The 25,169-nt window shown below is 48.7% G+C and overlaps 1 protein-coding gene across 3 annotated transcripts in view; it reads left to right on the top strand.

Moving 5' to 3' along the window:
• LOC142194254 (immunoglobulin-like domain-containing receptor 2) overlaps positions 1-25,169 on the top strand; it is an 86,501-nt gene that overhangs the window by 44,967 nt on the left and 16,365 nt on the right. For 2 of the 3 annotated variants that reach the window (XM_075263273.1, XM_075263272.1), the window contains exon 3: positions 14,009-14,065. The exons of the other annotated variant lie outside the window; for it this stretch is intronic. In XM_075263273.1, the coding sequence (XP_075119374.1) occupies positions 14,009-14,065 (57 nt within the window). The remainder of the gene's footprint in view (positions 1-14,008; positions 14,066-25,169) is intronic. 3 annotated transcript variants of the gene reach the window in all.

Here is a 25,169-nt window from a genome sequence, read left to right as displayed (position 1 = left end):
CCCCTAGGGACCAATCCTAGGGCATCAGCACCCCCTAGTGACCAATCCTAGGGCATCAGCACCCCCTAGTGGCCAATCCTAGGGCACCAGCACCCCCTAGTGGCCAATCCTAGGGCACCAGCACCCCCTAGTGGCCAATCCTAGGGCACCAGCACCCCCTAGTGACCAATCCTAGAGCACCAGCACCCCCTAGTGGCCAATCCTAGAGCACCAGCACCCCCTAGGGACCAATCCTAGAGCACCAGCACCCCCTAGGGACCAATCCTAGGGCATCAGCACCCCCTAGTGGCCAATCCTAGGGCACCAGCACCCCCTAGGGACCAATCCTAGGGCACCAGCGCCCCCTAGTGGCCAATCCTAGGGCACCAGCTCCCCCTAGTGACCAATCCTAGGGCACCAGCACCCCCTAGTGACCAATCCTAGGGCATCAGCACCCCCTAGTGACCAATCCTAGAGCACCAGCACCCCCTAGTGGCCAATCCTAGAGCACCAGCACCCCCTAGTGGCCAATCCTAGAGCACCAGCACCCCCTAGGGACCAATCCTAGGGCACCAGCGCCCCCTAGTGGCCAATCCTAGAGCACCAGCACCCCCTAGGGACCAATCCTAGGGCACCAGCGCCCCCTAGTGGCCAATCCTAGGGCACCAGCACCCCCTAGTGACCAATCCTAGGGCACCAGCACCCCCTAGTGACCAATCCTAGGGCACCAGCACCCCCTAGTGGCCAATCCTAGGGCACCAGCACCCCCTAGTGGCCAATCCTAGAGCACCAGCGCCCCCTAGTGACCAATCCTAGGGCACCAGCACCCCCTAGTGACCAATCCTAGGGCACCAGCACCCCCTAGTGGCCAATCCTAGAGCACCAGCGCCCCCTAGTGGCCAATCCTAGGGCACCAGCACCCCCTAGTGGCCAATCCTAGAGCACCAGCACCCCCTAGTGACCAATCCTAGGGCACCAGCACCCCCTAGTGACCAATCCTAGGGCACCAGCGCCCCCTAGTGGCCAATCCTAGGGCACCAGCACCCCCTAGTGACCAATCCTAGGGCACCAGCACCCCCTAGGGACCAATCCTAGGGCACCAGCACCCCCTAGTGACCAATCCTAGGGCACCAGCACCCCCTAGTGGCCAATCCTAGAGCACCAGCACCCCCTAGTGGCCAATCCTAGAGCACCAGCGCCCCCTAGTGACCAATCCTAGGGCACCAGCACCCCCTAGTGGCCAATCCTAGGGCACCAGCACCCCCTAGTGGCCAATCCTAGGGCACCAGCACCCCCTAGTGACCAATCCTAGGGCACCAACACCCCTTTGTTGCCAACCTAGGCCACCAGGGGGCCCTGCAGGACAGATCAGACATCCTGACTCCGTCCCCATCCTATTCTACAGTCTCCCTCCCAAAGTGCACAGTTCTGTGCTAGTCGTGTGTGACTCCGCAGTTATGGGGCACGGTCTCGATTACATGACTTGTATTTTCTGGTCCAGGGGGCGCAGACGCGTTTCTGTGACACCGGTCTGGTACGGGCGGCTGATCCTCGGCAGATGCCACGCTCGCTGCTCTCCCACCGGTCTCTGAGCCACTTCTGAGTTACGATCCGTCTTCTGTGATCTGTGAATTTCATTTTAATACTGGCTGGAGCGAGGGGTTTTCGGGCGGCGCGGCGCAGCAGAGCCGGCATTGTTTGTGTGCATGCAGAAAGTGACTTGGGAATAGCAGAGCTGGTTTAGTGTGCGCCGTCTGTAATACAAAGGAGATAAGGAGATGTATTGGATGTAGCGCGATGTCCTCAGCCAGGCTGAACTGTCTGCAGGAAGCATTAAAGGGGCACTCCGATATTATAGTGGGGGCTTATCGCTAGGATTTATGAGGGTGGGGGTCTGACCTTCAATCCTGAGAATCAGGGGGCCGCAGTACTGGTCAGCGCCAAAACCCCCAACTCCGAGCCCTGTGGCCCCTTTAAACAGCTGATCAGCGGGGGAGCCAAGAGTCCGACCCCACCAATACAAAACTCATGATGTGTCTTAAAGGAGTTTTCCAGGACTTAAATATTTATGGTCCGTCCTTACGATAGATAGCAGGAGCTTAGCATGCCAAGTGACAAACTCAGCCCTCCTATGTTGCAGAATGTTACTCAGCTCTGCTATGGGGCAGGATATGACCGCCGCGCCCCTGGGAGGAGGGGGAGGTAGTCTCATCAGTACCTGCATGTAGGACCATATTAATGGACAATCCCGCCTGTGGACAGGTACAATATCAGCTCTGCTACATGTAGTGATACATTACAGGGTACACATACAGCTATTGCTCTCTGTTGGCCGCCCTCACTTCATGTTCTCCTGTTGCTAAAAGTGATTCTTTAGGTGAAGGTGAGTCTCTAGTCCTCCACAGGATCCTCCAGGTAATGTATTCAGCCCTTGAAGACGTCCTTACACTGGTCAAGATGGAAGAAGCTTCAGCTGTGTACAGATATAGCAGTGGTGAGCCGGTCACATGTAGCAGAGCTGACTAGGGCAAATGTAGCAGAGGCTCTGTGCACCCCGTAACCGCCTCTCTGTACCCCTGTAACCTCCTCTATGCACCCCTGTAACCCCTCTGTGCACCCCTGTAACCCCTCTGTGCACCCCAGTAACCCCTCTGTGCACCCCTGTAACCCCACTATGTACCCCTGTAACCCCTCCGTGCACCCCTGTAACCTCCTCTATGCACCCCTGTAACCTCCTCTATGCACCCCTGTAACCCCTCTGTGCACCCCAGTAACCTCCTCTATGCACCCCTGTAACCGCCTCTCTGCACCCCTGTAACCTCCTCTATGCACCCCTGTAACCCCTCTGTGCACCCCTGTAACCCCTCTGTGCACCCTTGTAACCCCTCTATGTACCCCTGTAACCCCTCTGTGCACCCCAGTAACCTCCTCTATGCACCCCTGTAACCCCTCTGTGCACCCCTGTAACCTCCTCTATGCACCCCTGTAACCCCTCTATGTACCCCTGTAACCCCCTCTATGCACCCCTGTAACCCCTCTGTGCACCCCTGTAACCTCCTCTATGCACCCCTGTAACCCCTCTATGTACCCCTGTAACCTCCTCTATGCACCCCTGTAACCCCTCTGTGCACCCCTGTAACCCCTCTGTGCACCCCCGTAACCGCCTCTCTGTACCCCTGTAACCTCCTCTATGCACCCCTGTAACCCCTCTGTGCACCCCTGTAACCCCTCTGTGCACCCCAGTAACCCCTCTGTGCACCCCTGTAACCCCCTCTGTGCACCCCTGTAACCCCTCTGTGCACCCCTGTAACCTCCTCTATGCACCCCTGTAACCCCTCCGTGCACCCCTGTAACCCCTCTGTGCACCCCTGTAATCCCCTCTGTGCACCCCTGTAACCCCTCTGTGCACCCCTGTAACCTCCTCTATGCACCCCTGTAACCCCTCTATGCACCCCTGTAACCCCTCCGTGCACCCCTGTAACCCCTCTATGCACCCCGTAACCGCCTCTCTGTACCCCTGTAACCTCCTCTATGCACCCCTGTAACCCCTCTGTGCACCCCAGTAACCCCTCTGTGCACCCCTGTAACCCCCTCTGTGCACCCCTGTAACCCCTCTATGCACCCCTGTAACCCCTCTGTGCACCCCTGTAACCTCCTCTATGCACCCCGTAACCGCCTCTCTGTACCCCTGTAACCTCCTCTATGCACCCCTGTAACCCCTCTGTGCACCCCAGTAACCCCTCTGTGCACCCCTGTAACCCCCTCTGTGCACCCCTGTAACCCCTCTGTGCACCCCTGTAACCCCTCTGTGCACCCCTGTAACCTCCTCTATGCACCCCTGTAACCCCTCCGTGCACCCCTGTAACCCCTCTGTGCACCCCTGTAACCCCTCTATGTACCCCTGTAACCCCTCTGTGCACCCCTGTAACCCCTCTGTGCACCCCTGTAACCCCCTCTGTGCACCCCTGTAACCTCCTCTATGCACCCCTGTAACCCCTCCGTGCACCCCTGTAACCCCTCCGTGCACCCTTGTAACCCCTCTATGTACCCCTGTAACCCCTCTGTGCACCCCTGTAATCCCGCTGCACCCGTGTAACCCCTCTGTGCACCCGTGTAACCCCTCTGTGCACCTGTGTAACCCCCTCTGTGCACCCCTGTAACCCCTCTGTGCACCCCTGTAACCCCTCTGTGCACCCCTGTAACCCCTCCGTGCACCCCTGTAACCCCACTATGTACCCCTGTAACCCCTCCGTGCACCCCTGTAACCCCTCTGTGCACCCCAGTAACCCCTCTGTGCACCCCTGTAACCCCCTCTGTGCACCCCGGTAACCCCTCTGTGCACCCCTGTAACCCCTCCATGCACCCCTGTAACCCCTCTGTGCACCCCTGTAACCCCTCTATGTACCCCTGTAACCCCTCCGTGCACCCCTGTAACCCCTCTATGTACCCCTGTAACCCCTCTGTGCACCCCTGTACTCTGTGCACCCCTGTAACCCCTCTGTGCACCCCTGTAACCCCTCTGTGCACCCCTGTACTCTGTGCACCCCTGTAACCCCTCTGTGCACCCCTGTAACCCCTCTGTGCACCCCTGTAACCCCTCCGTGCACCCCTGTAACCCCTCTGTGCACCCCGGTAACCCCTCTGTGCACCCCGGTAACCCCTCCGTGCACCCCTGTAACCGCCTCTCTGTACCCCTGTAACCTCCTCTATGCACCCCTGTAACCCCTCTGTGCACCCCTGTAACCCCTCCGTGCACCCCTGTAACCCCTCCGTGCACCCCTGTAACCCCTCTGTGCACCCCTGTAACCCCCTCTGTGCACCCCTGTAACCCCTCTGTGCACCCCTGTAACCCCCTCTGTGCACCCCTGTAACCCCTCTGTGCACCCCTGTAACCCCTCTGTGCACCCCGGTAACCCCTCCGTGCACCCCTGTAACCCCTGCACCTGGTATTACCCTGGTTCTGTTGCTCTGAGCTGGGAAATCTCTTCCTTTCGCCTCCTGAGTAATCGCCGTCATTCTGCCAAGTTGGGAAAACCACCAACTCCATTATCTTCCTCGTCCTTATCTGACCGGCAGGACGCGGAGCCAAATCCAAGCGAGACGCTCTGCACAGAAGTCTCCCCCGACACAGCAGCCGGGGATTTGTCCTCCGCCTTCATGTTCTCAGACTGTCATTTTGTTCCAAGTTTCCTCTTTGTTAGTAAATTCTTGTGCATTTAGGAAGACGAGCGCCATGTGATCATGGGCGATATACGATCTGTATATACTATATACTATACCGCCATCCAGTGCTGCATAGATAGCCAGTGTCAGCCCTTTATGTGGGACCAGCAGGGGGTGGTGGGAAGTTAAGCAGTTTCAGACTTAATAGATGGCGACAATTCGTTTTTCTTCGCTCGGCCAACTATTCTAAAAAGCGGTAAGTGGAAGATCAAAAAGGTGGCGCAGACGGGCGAGCGCCGAAAATACACCAGTCCGGCCTTCCTGAGTGCCGGTCCAGGCCCCCCTACTGTGTGTATTATCTTATTATAATCTTGCGGTAGTGACATCATCGATACAATATGGCGTCCACCACATTACAGCCCCTACTATCCTGATATAATGCCGCCATTCTTAGGACACTGAAGCAGCCGGCAGGGGGGATCGGCAGGGGGATCAGCAGGAGGGATCAGCAGGGGGATCAGCAGGAGGGATCGGCAGAGGGATCAGCAGGAGGGATCAGCAGGGGGTATCGGCAGAGGGATCAGCAGGAGGGATCAGCAGGGGGATCAGCAGGAGGGATCGGCAGGGGGATCAGCAGGAGTGATCAGCAGGAGGGATCAGCAGGGGGTATCGGCAGAGGGATCAGCAGGAGGGATCAGCAGGGGGTATCGGCAGAGGGATCAGCAGGGGGTATCGGCAGGGGGATCAGCAGGAGGGATCAGCAGGAGGGATTGGCGGGGGGATCAGCAGGAGGGATCAGCAGGAGGGATTGGCGGGGGGATCAGCAGGAGGGATCAGCAGGAGGGATTGGCGGGGGGGATCGGCAGGGGGATCAGCAGGAGGGATTGGCGGGGGGGATCGGCAGGGGGATCAGCAGGAGGGATCGGCAGGGGGATCAGCAGGAGGGATTGGCGGGGGGGATCGGCAGGGGGATCAGCAGGAGGGATTGGCAGGGGGGATCGGCAGGGGGGATCAGCAGGAGGGATCGGCAGGGGGATCAGCAGGAGGGATCGGCAGGGGGGATCGGGCAGATACCGGACCAGGCGGCCCGCATATTATTAAGCAACTTTCCAAATATTCCAGATAAAATCCCGCTGTTGTGTCTTCGGCTCCCTGCACATCTGTGTAGTCGGATCCTTCAGTTGTGTTGTTTTGTTTGTAGTCTGTAACCATGGAGACACATAGATCCATACAGTAGCTGAATACACAAAACGGACGAGTCTGTAGTTTGTCAAAGAGAGCGGCAGTGAAAGTGCGGTAATACGTGACTGTGGGATCTGACGACACAAGGGGTTTGTTTGTAGTCTGTAAGCATGGAGACACATAGCTCTGCTTCGCAGCTGTGCACACAATGCAGTCAGACATTGCTAATTATCACAAAGCTCCTTCGTTTCCTCATCTACAAAGTGTCGCCATGTGGTATACAGAGGGTTAACAACGAGGCAGTGCACCATAGTGACGTCATCACTCACCTGCACCGCCGGACTCTCCAGCTCCTATATACAGGAATCTCCTCCGGCTCCGGACGTCAGAGCAATCACGCAGGATCGGCGTCCGGGCCCATAAATCATATTTAGCCCTTTACTAATCCAGGGATATAGTCCCAGCGCCGCGCCAATAACACGCAGGTTTTCTGCTAATGTCCCTCCCCGGCTCGCAGCGCGTCGCGGCCGCCGGCAGGAATCTCTGAACTGATATCTTTAATTCTCACTTTATTGTTCTGTAGAGGATGAAAAATTGCGTTAAACAAGTTTTATTTTATTTTGCGCCTGGGAATGTCACCGCCGGTAGCTGCGGCGTCCTAACTGCGGCGTCCTAACCTCTGTGGAGGCAGAAACCGGATCAGGAGCCAAAGACATCGGAAATCTGCTGCAGGGGATTCTGGGAAAGTGTCCAAATGACCAAATCCCGAGAGAACGGTGCGGGCCCCAGATCTGAGCAGAGCGCCTCTCATTCAGGTTCAGTGACGGATCATCAGATATTCTCATTTATAAGGGCTTAGAAGTGGATGAGCTGTAATACCCCGCACAACCTGACCACAGCTGTGGTGCTGTTTCTGGCAGATAGAAGTTCTGTGTTTTTAAACTTGAACAACCCCCTATGAAGTAGAGATCCCTATTGTGTCAGGATCCGTCATGTCCGCCCATTGACTAATAGTCGTCGCTTCACTGATTCTGGCGGAGTTGGAATTTTTTCTCTAGCCCCCACCATTCCTGAGCAATCAGTGCTGGTAGTTTCAGCACACAGTATGCTAATTAGACTCCCTACTATGAGGAGCAGGTAGTCTGGGACCGCCCACCTAACAGTAGGGAGTCTGATTAGCATATTGGGTCCTGAAACTCACCAAAATGATTGCTCAGGAATGGTGGGGGCTAGAAAAAAAATGGCAACTGCGTCGGAATCAGCGGAGCGTTGAGTGTTGAAGGATGCAAAGAGTTGGAATTGGTGGAGGTGGTGAAGTGTCGCCTTTAACACTTGGTCATAGATGACAGCGGATTGCAGAGGTCACAGAGTCGGGACACTCTGTGATCACCTTTAGGCACGCCTGTCTTAGATAGCAATCCCTTTAAGAATGCCGGCACTATTGATGTATACATCGGCTGTATACCATGCCTCAGTCCATGACGATAATAATTCACCATCATGTCTTATTCCTTGCCGAGGGGTCTCCATGTTCACGGCTGTAATAAATGACGCCATTTTATAATAAATGTTTTATCACACGAGGCCGCGGTTTAATACTCTGCCTTATATTCTCTGTGCTGCGGGGAACGAGCAGATAACTGTATACATGTCATTGCAGATGATTCTCCAAAGCTCATCTTTTATATTCACTCAGTGATTTCATTGCTGCAGGTTTATAGACTGAGAGATAGAAGGAGATCAGTCCGCCACCGCTCCTTCTACAGAGCCTGTATATATATGTGTGTGTGTGCGTGTATATACACTCACCGGCCACTTTATTAGGTACACCATGCTAGTAACGGGTTGGACCCCCTTTTGCCTTCAGAACTGCCTCAATTCTTCGTGGCATAGATACAACAAGGTGCTGGAAGCATTCCTCAGAGATTTTGGTCCATATTGACATGATGGCATCACACAGTTGCAGTCGCAGATTTGTCGGCTGCACATCCATGATGCGAATCTCCCGTTCCACCACATCCCAAAGATGCTCCTCTATTGGATTGAGATCTGGTGACTGTGGAGGCCATTGGAGTACAGTGAACTCATTGTCATGTTCAAGAAACCAGTCTGAGATGATTCCAGCTTTATGACATGGCATTGCATTATCCTGCTGAAAGTAGCCATCAGATGTTGGGTACATTGTGGTCATAAAGGGATGGACATGGTCAGCAACAATACTCAGGTAGGCTTTGGTGTTGCAACGATGCTCAATTGGTACCAAGGGGCCCAAAGAGTGCCAAGAAAATATTCCCCACACCATGACACCACCACCACCAGCCTGAACCGTTACCGATACAAGGCAGGATGGATCCATGCTTTCATGTTGTTGACGCCAAATTCTGACCCTACCATCCGAATGTCGCAGCAGAAATCGAGACTCATCAGACCAGGCAACGTTTTTCCAATCTTCAATTGTCCAATTTCGATGAGCTTGTGCAAATTGTAGCCTCAGTTTCCTGTTCTTAGCTGAAAGGAGTGGCACCCGGTGTGGTCTTCTGCTGCTGTAGCCCATCTGTAGCCTCAAAGTTGGACGTACTGTGCGGCGTTCAGAGATGCTCTTCTGGCTACCTTGGTTGTAACGGGTGGCTATTTGAGTCACTGTTGCCTTTCTATCAGCTGGAACCAGTCTGGCCATTCTCCTCTGACCTCTGGCATCAACAACGCATTTCCGCCCCCCACAGAACTGCCGCTCACTGGATGTTTTTTCTTTTTCGGACCATTCTCTGTAAACCCTAGAGATGGTTGTGCGTGAAAATCCCAGTAGATCAGCAGTTTCTGAAATACTCAGACCAGCCCTTCTGGCACCAACAACCATGCCACGTTCAAAGGCACTCAAATCACCTTTCTTCCCCCCCAGACTGATGCTTGGTTTGAACTGCAGGAGATTGTCTTGACCATGTCCACATGCCTAAATGCACTGAGTTGCCGCCATGTGATTGGCTGATTAGAAATTAAGTGTTAACGAGCAGTTGGACAGGTGTACCTAATAAAGTGGCCGGTGAGTGTGTATATATATATATATATATATATATATATATATATATATATATATGTAACATGAGGTGCTTCATGGAGATCAACCCGTCACCGCTCCTTCTATGTGGCCTATATACAGTATATATATATATATATATATATATATATATATATATATATGGGTGATACTGTGTGCTGAGCTGTGTATCTAATACCCTGATGTGTGATAGTGTGTGCTGAGCTGTGTATCTAATCCTCTGATGTGTGATGCTGTGTGCTTAACTATGTATCTAATCCTCTGATGTATGCTGAGTTGTGTATCTAATACCTTGATGTATGATAGTATGTCCTGAGCTGTGTATCTAATCCCCTGATGTGTGATACTGTGTGTTGAGCTGTGTATCTAATTATCTGAAGTTTGTTGGTGTATACTGAGCTGTGTGTCTAATCCTCTGATGTGTGATACTGTGTGCTGAGCTTTGTATCTAATCCTCTGATGTGTGATACTGTATACTGAGCTGTGTATCTAATCTTCTGATGTGTGATACTGTATACTGAGCTGTGTATCTAATCCTCTGATGTGTGATACTGTATGCTGAGCTGTGTATCTAATCCTCTGATGTGTGATACTGTATACTGAGCTGTGTATCTAATCCTCTGATGTGTGATACTGTATGCTGAGCTGTGTATCTAATCCTCTGATGTGTATTGGTGTGTGCTGAGCTTTGTATGTAATCATCTGATGTATACTGAGCTGTGTATCTAATTCTCTGATGTGTGATAGTGTGTGCGGAGCTGTGTATCTAATCCTCTGATACTTGGATATCAGTGTTGGGTTGTACATGTGGAGTGACTGTTTATGGCAGTTGGAATATGAGTGAAAGACTTGCAGGTTTGTATTGGCTAATACAGGTCATTGTTTTGGGAAAGCTGTATCTCAGGAATGGTACATCCAAGAGAGTTGGGGCCCGGTCTAAAACCTTCCCGCACACCTAATGTACCTGTCTGCCAAATTTGGTGAAGATCGGTCCAGTCGTTTGGTTTCGCATAAAGAACAGACAGACAGAAAAAAATATATATATATCTGTATGACATGAGGTGCTTCATGGAGATCAGTCTGGCACTGCTCCTTCTACGTGACCTGTGTATATGTGTGTGTGTGTGAGATACGAGCTGCTTTATTACACACTACGTTGTGTTCAGTTTATGTGGTTGTGTAATATTATGCTGTAATGGTTTTGCTCTGACCTTCTCCTTGCTCCAGTCCTTCACCTCCTTGTCCTTACCTTTTCCCCATCTCTAGTTCCTGTAGATTTTTTCTTCCTTCTTTGTCCTAAATCTTGCGTCTTCCATTTTCCTGCTTAGATCTCGGGAACCATTTCTTTCTTCCTTGACAGTTTCCATATCTCCTCTTAGAACCTGTATATCCGTTCTCTGTCTTCAGATCCTGGGTCTCCTGGTTCCCAAACTCAGATTCTCAATCATTCTGAGGTCTCAGGTGTCTCTTCTTCTTGCTCCTCAGATCCCATGTATTTATGATCTGAGAAGGAAGATACATAAGATGTATCTCTTTTCTTCCACAGTTTCCTTATCTCATATCCCATGTGTCTCTTCTTCATTCTAAGATCCTTTGTATTTCGTCTTCCTCTTCACATCTCATGTATCCTCCTCCTCTGATTGCAAGTATCCAGTCTTCCTCCTCAGACCCATGTATCTCTTCTTCCTCCTCCTCAGATCCCATGTATTTCATTCACATCTCATGTATCCTCCTCCTCTGGTTCCAAGTATCCTATCTTCCTCCTCAGATCCCATGTATCTCTTCTTCATTCTAAGATCCTATGTATATTGTGTTCCTCTTCACATCTCATGTATCCTCCTCCTCTGGTTCCATGTCTCCAGTCTTCCTCCTCAGATCCCCTATATCCCTTCTTCCTCCTCAGATCCCATGTATTTTGCTCATATCTTATGTGTCCTGCTCCTCTGGTTCCATGTCTCCAGTCTTCCTCCTCAGTCCCATGTATCTCTTCTTCCTCCTCAGATCCCATGTATTTCGTTCATATCTTATGCCTCCTCCTCCTCCTCCTCCTCTAGTTCCATGTCTCCAGTCTTCCTCCTCAGATCCCCTATATCCCTTCCTTCCCAATCCTTGATATATTTCCTCCCTTCTTCCTTGTACGTTCCTTCTCTTGTCTACGTTCCTATACCCTTGGCCTTCCTTCTGATGCCTCAGATCCTTCGTCTTCCTCCCTCCTCTCCATGTTTATTGCTCCGTCTCTTCTCCTATATTAGTCCGTATTTTTATAAACCTATTACCCATGTAATGTGAGATTGAAGACGCCTTTAGGGACTCGTGACTCAAACTCTTAATCACAGATCTTTAACTTCGGTTTTATGAGAATTTCCTTCTTCTTCTCCGCCTTGGGTTTATGGAACCTAAACAGCTTTCTAGACAAATTGTATTACTAGACTAATGGCGCTTATTACTTTGTAATGGGATCTCGGCATAATTCGCATCGAGGAGAAAATCGCTGTTGACGTTTCTGTAAATTATATTGACCTAGAATCTGAGAATGAAGGATTGAGTGGAGAGCCGGGTGTACGAGACGCTCCCATCATGGAGACGTAAGCATGAAGGTATAGAGGTGGGAACCCTGTAATGACCAATGGCCAATGGATAAGATGGTCCTTCTTGGGTTACAATTACTGGTATCTGATGGTCCTTCTTGGGGTACAATATACCGGTATCTGATGGTCCTTCTTGGGGTACAATATACCGGTATCTGATGATCCTTCTTGGGGTACAATATACCGGTATCTGATGGTCCTTCTTGGGGTACAATATACCGGTATCTGATGGTCCTTCTTGGGGTACAATATACCGGTATCTGATGGTCCTTCTTGGGGTACAAATACCGGTATCTGATGGTCCTTCTTGGGGTACAATATACCGGTATCTGATGGTACTCCTTGGGGTACAATATACCGGTATCTGATGGTCCTTCTTGGGGTACAATAACTGGTATCTGATGGTCCTTCTTGGGTACAATTACCGGTATCTGATGGTCCTTCTTTGGGTACAATAACTGGTATCTGATGGTCCTTCTTGGGGTACAATATACCGTTATCTGATGGTCCTTCTTGGGGTACAATATACCGGTATCTGATGGTACTCCTTGGGGTACAATATACCGGTATCTGATGGTCCTTCTTGGGGTACAATAACTGGTATCTGATGGTCCTTCTTGGGTACAATTACCGGTATCTGATGGTCCTTCTTGGGTACAATATACCGGTATCTGATGGTCCTTCTTGGGGTACAATATACCGGTATCTGATGGTCCTTCTTGGGTACAATTACCGGTATCTGATGGTCCTTCTTGGTGTACAATAACTGGTATCTGATGGTCCTTCTTGGGGTACAATTACCAGTATCTGATGGTACTCCTTGGGGTACAATATACCGGTATCTGATGGTCCTTCTTGGGGTACAATAACTGGTATCTGATGGTCCTTCTTGGGTACAATTACCGGTATCTGATGGTCCTTCTTGGGGTACAATAACTGGTATCTGATGGTCCTTCTTGGGGTACAATATACCGGTATCTGATGGTCCTTCTTGGGGTACAATAACTGGTATCTGATGGTCCTTCTTGGGGTACAATATACTGGTATCTGATGGTCCTTCTTGGGGTACAATTACCGGTATCTGATGGTCCTTCTTGGGGTACAATAACTGGTATCTGATGGTCCTTCTTGGGGTACAATATACTGGTATCTGATGGTCCTTCTTGGGGTACAAGATACCGGTATCTGATGGTCCTTCTTGGGGTAAAATAACTGGTATCTGATGGTCCTTCTTGGGTACAATTACCGGTATCTGATGGTCCTTCTTGGGGTACAATAACTGGTATCTGATGGTCCTTCTTGGGGTACAATAACTGGTATCTGATGGTCCTTCTTGGGGTACAATATACTGGTATCTGATGGTCCTTCTTGGGGTACAATATACCGGTATCTGATGGTCCTTCTTGGGGTACAATAACTGGTATCTGATGGTCCTTCTTGGGTACAATAACTGGTATCTGATGGTCCTTCTTGGGGTACAATAACTGGTATCTGATGGTCCTTCTTGGGGTACAATATACTGGTATCTGATGGTCCTTCTTGGGGTACAATATACCGGTATCTGATGGTCCTTCTTGGGGTACAATAACTGGTATCTGATGGTCCTTCTTGGGTACAATAACTGGTATCTGATGGTCCTTCTTGGGGTACAATATACTGGTATCTGATGGTCCTTCTTGGGGTACAATTACCGGTATCTGATGGTCCTTCTTGGGGTACAATTACTGGTATCTGATGGTCCTTCTTGGGGTACAATTACCAACAATGGTTACAAGGAGGGAGAAAGTGTCTGAATTTGTCCTCCAGAAGGAAGACAGTATGGACAGTGTGGTGAGGAGTTAATATTTGTTATCCATCATGGTCACCCATGGGCGCATCTTGTTTTGCACTTGTTCCCACTGATGGTTCTGCTTCCTGAACAGCTCGGCCCCGTCGATGTCTTCTCCTCCACTGTCTTCTTCTTACCTACTTTTATCTCGAGTGATGATTTTCTAGAACTGCTTCTAATTTCTGTCTTTTCTTTCCTCTTTCTCTCTTCCAGGCAAGACAGGGGTGCTTGCTGATCTGTTGCCCAGTTTTGAAGTGGAAATTATGCCAGGTACCCAGTGTCATCTTCTAAGTGTTTCTACAGATCTGTTATTCATCCATCTGTCTCTTCCATCTGTCTCCACTCTCCGCCAGGTCAGGTTTTCCTAATAGGACGCTCTCTGTGTTGCGCTCGTCATGTCTCAGGAAGGTCGATGAATTGTTACTGGGTCTCTCTGTAGTGTTTTGGCTCAGGATAATGTCAGACAATAATACTAAGGGGCCCCGTGTAGAATCAACCGGGGGCCCCTGTAGGCTGCCAGAACGGCTGGTCGTAGAGATCTGTCTGTCGTAGAGTTCCCGGGCACATGTCTCGCTCTTACTGGAGGACTGGAGACATTTTAGTGCCTTTTTTTTGCAACTGTGTTATATACGAGAATAGAGAAATGACCCGGGAGAGATTCAGATGTGACCAAATATAGGAATATACAGACACGTACATACATGACATACACATGGATATACAGACACGTACATACATGACATACACATGGATATACAGACACGTACATACATGACATACACATGGATATACAGACACGTACATACATGACATACACATGGATATACAGACACGTACATACATGACATACACATGGATATACAGACACGTGTATATACTCATAGATACACTTATACATACAGACATATTTGTAAAGTCATTCATACATGTACAGACACATTTATATGCATATACATAAAGACAAATTCATATACACACAGATACACTCAGCTACAGCCAAGTATATATATACACACACAGACACCTCCATACACTCAGACAGAGGCATACATACTGTATATAGATGGGAGCAGGCAAAGGGGCGTGGCTCAGAGTTGACATTGTCTGAGTCACACCCCCTTGGCCGCTCCTGCTTGACACCACCCACTTGAGATTAGGGAGTCTAGGTAACATATCAGGCACCAAAACTAACTGCACTGATTGCTCAGGAATGGTGGGGGCGAGAGAAATAATCCTGACTGTGCCAGAATCAGTAGAGGGGGTGTAATAAAGGATACAAAGAGCTGGAGTAGGTGGATGTGGAGAGATCCCCTTTAATTCCCTCCATCCATCACCTCCTGTATTACTACATCTGACATTATATAAGGGATTAGCTGCTGAATCCAGAATTCGATAGCTGTCCTGCAGTGTGCGGAGCATTGGGGGAGGGGGGGCTGCTGCAGACAGTTGTCTTACAGATAGACACAGGCCAGGCTTTATGTCAGTTTTATACTATTGTAGATTGAGACAGAACAAAAGGGTCACCTTGGGGGGGACGGGGGGCATTTAAAAACATGCTCAGAATGGGTTAAATATAAAGAAGCAGAATATACAAAATAGACCGATAGACCCGACCATTACAGTAACGCATATCTGTGTAACATCTTGTGTTACTTTGTTTATATTTGCCGTTCCTTATTCTGTTTCTTAATGTGACTTGATACATATACATATATATATACGTATACACCATATATATACCTTATATACACCTTATATAGACCTTCATAGCTGCTCGGAGCTATTTTGGGCAGATTGTTGCCAACTGTTGCTCCTAAAACTCAATAAATACATTTGAAACACAAGAAATAAAGAAGCCGCGCTCACCTCGCCCGACCCCTGCTGCTCCCATTGTGGTACTTACCAGGTCCCTCCTGGTCTCTACTTCCTGATCTGATCCTAATACACAGGAGATGTCTGACGAGCCAATCACAGGCAGAGGCAGGTCATCATTGTGCCAGTGATTGGCTAGGTGGGCATCTCCTGGGTGTAGAGACCAGCAGGGACCAGGATGTTTCTCACCCACTATGAGCCTTTTATTCGTTAAGGCGGTGTTATGGCGTGTCCTACATTATATGTTCCTTTAAATGGTTAATGTGATGGTCACTGTCATCACCATCAAAGGTGCAATTCTCTCGATTTACCTGAAATTATGTTCTTGTGCAGAGAAATGTGGTCTCGGGGTCTCCCCTCCCTGTAACTTGCTTTCCACTCTGTTATGTGAAGTCCGTCTCCGGCAGCAGAGACACCTAGATGAATTACAGGACGTCGGGTCAGGACTTTGCTTTCCTTCTCCCTCTTATGTGCAGGTCGCCGTTCTCCAGCATGCTCAGTGATGCCTCTAATATTAACCCTTTCCCGCACCAGCTACAGTACACTGGTTCTTCCTGCAGCCACAACTATCCTGTGTGTCCTAGACGCATTGTACTATAAGAACAGGCTAGAAGCTTGTGCAGACTGTGACACATACAGGTAGAGCCTTGTGACGTCGTCTTACAGTCCCTGTACATGTGACGCCATAGACAGTAGCGCAGTATTATGTGCAGAGATCGGCTGACACATCTACATCCAGACTGCAGGACACACAGGATAGTTGTGGCTGCCCATAGAGATGCCATTGGGATATTATTAGGGCAGTATTGTGCTTGGTTCAGGGGTCGTGTTGTCTAAAGGAGACACAAGACAAGGGGGCGGCTGGACTGTGATTTCCACATCAGTCCCTTATAAATCCTCCTCGTGGTTCTTCTTCTATTTCATCTTTCACGTTTATCATCTCATTAGACCCGGGGACGCGGCTCATTGTGAGTTATCCGAGGCGTCAGCACTTCGCTCCTCTCTGGGACTTCTGCTTATCCTACAGACAATCAGTAAAATCGCCGGCTCAGCTCATTGTCACTGCGGAGACGTCCAAAGGCTCCATCTCCGCAATGCACGGAATCGGAGCATCCGCCGCCGCAGCTCTAGCAGCGCTCTTGGGGTTTTGTCTGTATTTTTGGAAAAAAAAACCCAAAACAATAGTTTTGCGGTGATTTCCAAAATTTTCTGTGATTTGCCACAATAATCTGCTTTTTTTGCTTTGGTTCCATAATTGTGTCATTTGGGGAACTGCACAAAATTTACAAAGGTTTTCATGGGATTGAAATGTCTTACAGGGATTTTCTAGGGTCCTGGGGGATGGGGTAAAGTAAAAAAAAAAACTAAGTGATACTCCCCTACCCCAGGTCCTCCGTTGCGTCTCCCTTTCCATCCGTGCAGCGGCCTCAGCAGTCACCTGATGGGAGTCCACGTATCAGCAGTGATATTACTGGTACCCATCAGGCGACCACCGAGGCCACATCCACTGCTGCACATCCAGCCTGGCCATTGCCGGCACCAGATGGAACAAGGGAAGCAAGAACCAACCAGAGGACCTGGGAGTGGCGAATGGCACCTTTTTATTTTACCCTCCCCCATCGGTTTTCCGGTGATCTAGAAAAACTCACTTAAAATTAAAAATTCAATGCCAGAATTAGTATTTTTTTTATCCTCCATACCCCAAAGAATTAATAACATTCAGTCAGTAAGTTCTAGGCACCAGAATAATGTCATTGAAAAATACAAGTCGTCCAGAAAAACAAAAAAGTCCTTACAAAGCCAAATCAACTAAAAAGTTCAGCGTTGTGTCCTGAAAGTCAAAAATGGCTGCCTCCTAAGGGGTTAATGAAATTTAAGGCCTTTCCTTGGGACAGACCATCACTATCAGACGGCGGGGGTGTCTCTGGGCTCCCCTACCATGGGCTGTGGCACCTGGATTAAACCATCAGAACTGGTAACCGCACCTGTGTGAATAGATCCCCAGGCAAGTTGGCGCGCTTGGCCCCCGGGCCTTTTTTACTTTCCTGCTGAGGATCTTGATTTATACAATGTCTTAATCTAAATTCTGGAGTGAAGTCCAATATCACATCCCCACGTCAGACAAGTTGCTCTGAGCTCCCACAGTGCACTGCGTCTAACACCAAACCTATGGAATACTAAACGCAGCTTGGTGTGTGACTAGAGTATAATGTTACTATATGTAACCAGAGCAAACAGACTTTAAAGCTTCGCAACATTCTAATTCTATGTGAATTATTAATAATGTAGCGTATATGGTGACGATCTCCGATAATGACACATCACCACAGCCGGGGGGATTGACCCTTCCTCTTCCGGCTGTCAGCACCTGAATTAAATGGTAAAACAAATATTAAATCAAATTTATTCCATCAATTCAGTGAAAGAAATAGAGGCTGAATAATGTATGGCGGGGCCTGGTGAATAATGTATAGTATGGATTGTTAGGCTTCATCCTTCATGCCCGGGGATAAAATATTCATTAAAGGATAGAACGGGCACACGTGGAGAGGAGACGGCGGAGACCAGCGCGGGAGAGACGGCGTGGGGTGACCACCTCCGGCGGGCGCAAAATGTTCTATAGACACAGAATTAGATAGTTGTATCCACCGTGTCGGCGAGTTATGGTGTGATTACTGGGAGTTACTGGTTCTCTCTTGTACTGGGCTGGTCTTGCTCTTTCCAGTTCGGCAGATAGATCTGGCCCTGGACTGAAGGTTAGAAGAAACATTCCAGCTTGGTGTGGGGGCTGCTGTCCTCCAAGTGGGTGGAGCTTGTAAAGGCAGGTAGTAGATGGGCGTAGACTTACCATAGTGGTGTCCTGCATGGACTAACACTGTAGTTGTGGGAGACTGTGGGGGAGACCTGTGACAAGGAGTGGGAGAAGAGAGACCCCGGGGGGACCATATGGAGGAGAAGAGACCCCGCTGCCGGTTGGGCCATATGGAGATTGTGCAGATGTGGGGTATTCTAAGGGGGTATTCTAACTATCTCAGGATGGGTCTAAGGGTGGAGCGCCGGCGGTGGAAGACACTGGAGCACCAGGGACGGGACAGAGGTGGGAGACACTGGAGCACCAGGGACAGGACAGCGGTGGGAGACACCGGAGCACCATGGACAGGACAGCGGTGGGAGACACCGGAGCACCATGGACAGGACAGCGGTGGGAGACACCGGAGCACCAGGGACAGGACAGCGGTGGGAGACACCGGAGCACCAGGGACAGGACAGCGGTGGGAGACACCGGAGCACCAGGGACAGGACAGCGGTGGGAGACACCGGAGCACCATGGACAGGACAGCGGTGGGAGACACCGGAGCACCAGGGACAGGACAGCGGTGGGAGACACCGGAGCACCAGGGACAGGACAGCGGTGGGAGACACCGGAGCACCAGGGACAGGACAGCGGTGGGAGACACCGGAGCACCAGGGACAGGACAGCGGTGGGAGACACCGGAGCACCAGGGACAGGACAGCGGTGGGAGACACCGGAGCACCAGGGACAGGACAGCGGTGGGAGACACCGGAGCACCAGGGACAGGACAGCGGTGGGAGACACCGGAGCACCAGGGACAGGACAGCGGTGGGAGACACCGGAGCACCAGGGACAGGACAGCGGTGGGAGACACCGGAGCACCATGGACAGGACAGCGGTGGGAGACACCGGAGCACCAGGGACAGGACAGCGGTGGGAGACACCGGAGCACCAGGGACAGGACAGTGGTGGGAGACACCGGAGCACCAGGGGCAGGTGAGTTTGTTTTTCTATTTTTATTTTTCACCATTCCTGGCCTCCAGGAAAAAAAATTGTATGTCTTAGACAACCCCTTTAAGCCTTGGTGCTAGCTTTGCCCAGGCCCTTTTGTGTCCTCTCACAATATAGTGATCCCCTCAAAGTATAATTTTCCTTAGTGACCTCACATATACACTCACCGGCCACTTTATTAGGTACACCTGTCCAACTGCTCGTTAACACTTAATTTCTAATCAGCCAATCACATGGCGGCAACTCAGTGCATTTCGGCATGTAGACATGGTCAAGACAATCTCCTGCAGTTCAAACCGAGCATCAGTATGGGGAAGAAAGGTGATTTGAGTGCCTTTGAACGTGGCATGGTTGTTGGTGCCAGAAGGGCTGGTCTGAGGATTTCAGAAACTGCTGATCTACTGGGATTTTCACGCACAACCATCTCTAGGGTTTACAGAGAATGGTCCGAAAAAGAAAAAACATCCAGTGAGCGGCAGTTCTGTGGGGGGCGGAAATGCGTTGTTGATGCCAGAGGTCAGAGGAGAATGGCCAGACTGGTTCCAGCTGATAGAAAGGCAACAGTGACTCAAATAGCCACCCGTTACACCCAAGGTAGCCAGAAGAGCATCTCTGAACGCCGCACAGTACGTCCAACTTTGAGGCTACAGATGGGCTACAGCAGCAGAAGACCACACCGGGTGCCACTCCTTTCAGCTAAGAACAGGAAACTGAGGCTACAATTTGCACAAGCTCATCGAAATTGGACAATTGAAGATTGGAAAAACGTTGCCTGGTCTGATGAGTCTCGATTTTTGCTGCGACATTCGGATGGTAGGGTCAGAATTTGGCGTCAACAACATGAAAGCATGGATCCATCCTGCCTTGTATCGGTAACGGTTCAGGCTGGTGGTGGTGGTGTCATGGTGTGGGGAATATTTTCTTGGCACTCTTTGGGCCCCTTGGTACCAATTGAGCATCGTTACAACGCCAAAGCCTACCTGAGTATTGTTGCTGACCATGTCCATCCCTTTATGACCACAATGTACCCAACATCTGATGGCTACTTTCAGCAGGATAATGCAATGCCATGTCATAAAGCTGGAATCATCTCAGACTGGTTTCTTGAACATGACAATGAGTTCACTGTACTCCAATGGCCTCCACAGTCACCAGATCTCAATCCAATAGAGGAGCATCTTTGGGATGTGGTGGAACGGGAGATTCGCATCATGGATGTGCAGCCGACAAATCTGCAACTGTGTGATGCCATCATGTCAATATGGACCAAAATCTCTGAGGAATGCTTCCAGCACCTTGTTGTATCTATGCCACGAAGAATTGAGGCAGTTCTGAAGGCAAAAGGGGGTCCAACCCGTTACTAGCATGGTGGACCTAATAAAGTGGCCGGTGAGTGTAGTATAAAGCCTCCTTGGTGGCCCAAACATAATATAATGACCCCTTTGTGGTCATCTCAAGGTTCCCTTAGAAGCCCCATTATGTTGTAATGCAAATTATACTATGGGGGGCATCCGAAAGGGTATTAGTGGCCCCCACACAGTATAGTTCTGCCTTAGTAGCACCTACACAGTATAATGTTCCCTTAGTGGCCCCCACAGTATAATGTACTCGTAGTGGTCCCCATACTGTTTAATGCCTCCTTATGGCCCCCATTTAGTATAATGCCCCCTTATGGCCCCCACACAGTATAGTTCTGCCTTAGTAGCACCTACACAATATAATGTTCCCTTAGTGGCCCCCACAGTATAATTCCTCTTGCTGACCTCCATACAGTATAATGTACTCGTAGTGGTCCCCATACTGTTTAATGCCCCCTTATGGACCCCACACAGTATAATGCCCCCTTATGGCCCCCATTTAGTTTAATGCCCCCTTATCACCCCACACAGTGTAATGCCCCCTGTGATAATCACTGAGCAGGTCTCTTCTGTCTTGTCTTGCCGATAGAGTTCAGATCAGGACAGGCTCCCCGGGTCCAGATGGAATGTTAAAAATATCGTCAGCAGCCTGTTGGTAAAAATACCGCCCAGGCCAGTAGTGCGCCAGCCGTGCAGTAACCCCAGCCATGAGTGTGAGGCGACACGACGGATCAGTCACTTGTCAGGATATAAATTACGTATTCTGAAAGGGACGGAGCCAAAATAATACGAAAACTCTAGAAATGTTCTTGTTGTGCCGGAAATATCGATAACGTGCTCTGCAGGGGTTAAGCTTTGCGTTTTCGAGGATTGATGGGGCGGCCTAGACTTCAGGGTCTCCTCTTGGCGTCCCCTCCTCCGGAGCTGCGCTAGTGCCGCCCCCGGCCCGTGCACTCATGTCCGTTTTGCTTCCGCCGAGCAGATGGTTGGGCCTAATTATACTGATTGTGTAAGATGAATGAACCCGGAGCCGGTCTGGTGGTCGGGGTAATAACAGCTCTCGGAGTGACACAGCGCACCCCCCATCGGAGTCATTTACTCTGCTGCTCGCAAACGCTTTGTTAACCCTTTACTACACCGTCCTCCTATATTGAGGAATCAAGCTTTATTTAAAGGGGCGCAACAAAGAGCGTTGCCCCCAATGTACGCCATATTGTCACCCCTATACACAAATCTCCATGAGGGTCCCTGGAGGAAGCCATTTTTGTCTACCCCTTTTCACCAGGACTAGAGCACGTGACGCAATGTTCTGGAGAAGGGAAGGGGCGCAGACTTTGTCCTTTGCGCCTACACTCAGTGACCCCCCCTTGTGGTAGCCCCTGACAGATATATCTATTCATACCTATCCACTTCGAAGGGGGGTAAATAAGGACAATTAAGGCTCCTCCCCTAAACCGCCCATTGGACCGCCCATAGATTAGGGACCGCCCTAAACCGACTGGAAATGGACCGAGCACAGATGACTCCCTAGACGGCTGGGACTGCTACTTTGGGAAGGGGTTTGGGCTCGTACATTCTCAAATTTGCAAGGACTGTTTCTAAAAATTAGGGACTGTCTGGGGAAATTGAGGACCGAGGGCAGTGGAAAAAGCAGAACTTGTCACGTAAAGGGGTTATTGGGGGTAATACCCTGCACTGCTAGAGATTTATTACCAGTATACGCCCCAGTTCCCCGTAGCCCCGTTTTTTTTATTCTCGATCACATGACCATCTCCAGTCTACTCAATGGACCTGCCCTACAAAATGTGCAGTGCCCCCAGCTGTCCGCCATCCGGGGGGGGCCGTGGTGTATAACAGTAACAAGGCTCAACCCGTCCCAACCCCAAAACAAAATCAGTTTGTGTATCAGAGAGACCCGGGTTCTGGTTCTGTAAGACACCGACATTCTCAGGAACATGCCAGGATTTCCCAGGATTCTTCCAAATATTTTGGAGAGATGTCCACTATGCAGCACAGGTGACCCGCACCCCTCACCCCTATGTCCACTATGCACACAGGTGACCCCTCACCCCTATAACGGGGCATTTCTGTGCTCTGGATTATTAAACCTTCTTGCTTTGCAGCAGGAGCTGCTTTGTGGCCGTTTCAACATTAACATGAGTGCGGTGTAACACTGACAAACCCGTAGTCGCCGACTGTGTGGAATTTGTGAGGACTTTCTCGAATTTTCAGAAACAGTCGTGGCAGATTCCAACACGTTCCCACTGAAAATGGGTGTGGCTTACAACGTTCTGCCCAAAGTGGGTGGGCCCAGATGGACCAGGGCGGGACTTAAATGTTGCTTGGAGATGTACGGTGTAGTGGTAGGTATTTATGGCAGGTATACACTATGGTTGGTGTACAATATGGGTAGTCACGCCACAGAACTGTATGGCAGATGAAGAAACAGCGGAGCGTGCTCTACAATACACAAGTGATATATCTTATTGATGGAAAAGCCCTTTAAATACATAAAACACAAAGTACAACATGATTCCTTCCACCCTGCGTCTATATTATTGAGCGTATCCTGCGGTGTATTATGTAATTACAGTGATCTCGCCATTCAGCACAGTCACAGTATAATGTGTTTGTTGTTAGAGTCGCAGGTGTCATCGAGCCGCAACCAGAATCAAGTATATACCGAGAAAAATTCACCCGCCACTGAGTCACCACATACAGAATCCTAGATGGAGCCCGACCCTGTATCTAAGAACGGATAACGTCGTCCTACACATCAACGGTACACAAGATGTAATTGTGATAATTACCAGAGAAGAGAAAGACAAAGAACGGAAGAATGTACCGTAATGTACACCGACCCCCGAGCTGATAATGAATGAGAGCAGAATCTCCTCTGTGTCCAGATACCATCTCTGGAATATAGGAGCAGTATTATAGTAGTTATATTCTTGTACATAGGAGTAGTATTATAGTAGTTATATTCTTGTACATAGGAGCAGTATTATAGTAGTTATATTCTTGTACATAGGAGTAGTATTATAGTAGTTATATTCTTGTACATAGGAGTAGTATTATAGTAGTTATATTCTTCTACATAGGAGTAGTATTATAGTAGTTATATTCTTGTACATAGGAGGTAGTATTATAGTAGTTATATTCTTGTACATATGAGTAGTATTATAGTAGTTATATTCTTGTACATAGGAGCAGTATTATAGTAGTTATATTCTTGTACATAGGAGTAGTATTATAGTAGTTATATTCTTGTACATAGGAGTAGTATTATAGTAGTTATATTCTTGTACATAGGAGTAGTATTATAGTAGTTATATTCTTGTACATAGGAGCAGTATTATAGTAGTTATATTCTTATACATAGGAGTAGTATTATAGTAGTTATATTCTTGTACATAGGAGTAGTATTATAGTAGTTATATTCTTGTACATAGGAGTAGTATTATAGTAGTTATATTCTTGTACATAGGAGCAGTATTATAGTAGTTATATTCTTGTACATAGGAGCAGTATTATAGTAGTTATATTCTTGTACATAAGAGGTAGTATTATAGTAGTTATATTCTTGTACATAGGAGCAGTATTATAGTAGTTATATTCTTGTACATAGGAGGTAGTATTATAGTAGTTATATTCTTGTACATAGGAGGTAGTATTATAGTAGTTATATTCTTGTACATAGGAGCAGTATTATAGTAGTTATATTCTTGTACATAGGAGCAGTATTATAGTAGTTATATTCTTGTACATAGGAGGTAGTATTATAGTAGTTATATTCTTGTACATAGGAGTAGTATTATAGTAGTTATATTCTTGTACATATGAGGTAGTATTATAGTAGTTATATTCTTGTACATAGGAGGTAGTATTATAGTAGTTATATTCTTGTACATAGGAGGTAGTATTATAGTAGTTATATTCCTGTACATAGGAGTAGTATTATAGTAGTTATATTCTTGTACATAGGAGCAGTATTATAGTAGTTATATTCTTGTACATAGGAGCAGTATTATAGTAGTTATATTCTTGTACATAGGAGGTAGTATTATAGTAGTTATATTCTTGTACATAGGAGTAGTATTATAGTAGTTATATTCTTGTACATATGAGGTAGTATTATAGTAGTTATATTCTTGTACATAGGAGGTAGTATTATAGTAGTTATATTCTTGTACATAGGAGGTAGTATTATAGTAGTTATATTCTTGTACATAGGAGGTAGTATTATAGTAGTTATATTCCTGTACATAGGAGTAGTATTATAGTAGTTATATTCTTGTACATAGGAGTAGTATTATAATAGTTATATTCTTGTACATAG

The sequence above is a fragment of the Leptodactylus fuscus genome, chromosome 2 (assembly GCF_031893055.1).
Source record: "Leptodactylus fuscus isolate aLepFus1 chromosome 2, aLepFus1.hap2, whole genome shotgun sequence".
NCBI classification, from domain to species: domain Eukaryota; kingdom Metazoa; phylum Chordata; class Amphibia; order Anura; family Leptodactylidae; genus Leptodactylus; species Leptodactylus fuscus.
Note: the sequence above shows the minus strand (reverse complement) of the source record. Positions and strands in the feature narration are given on the sequence as shown.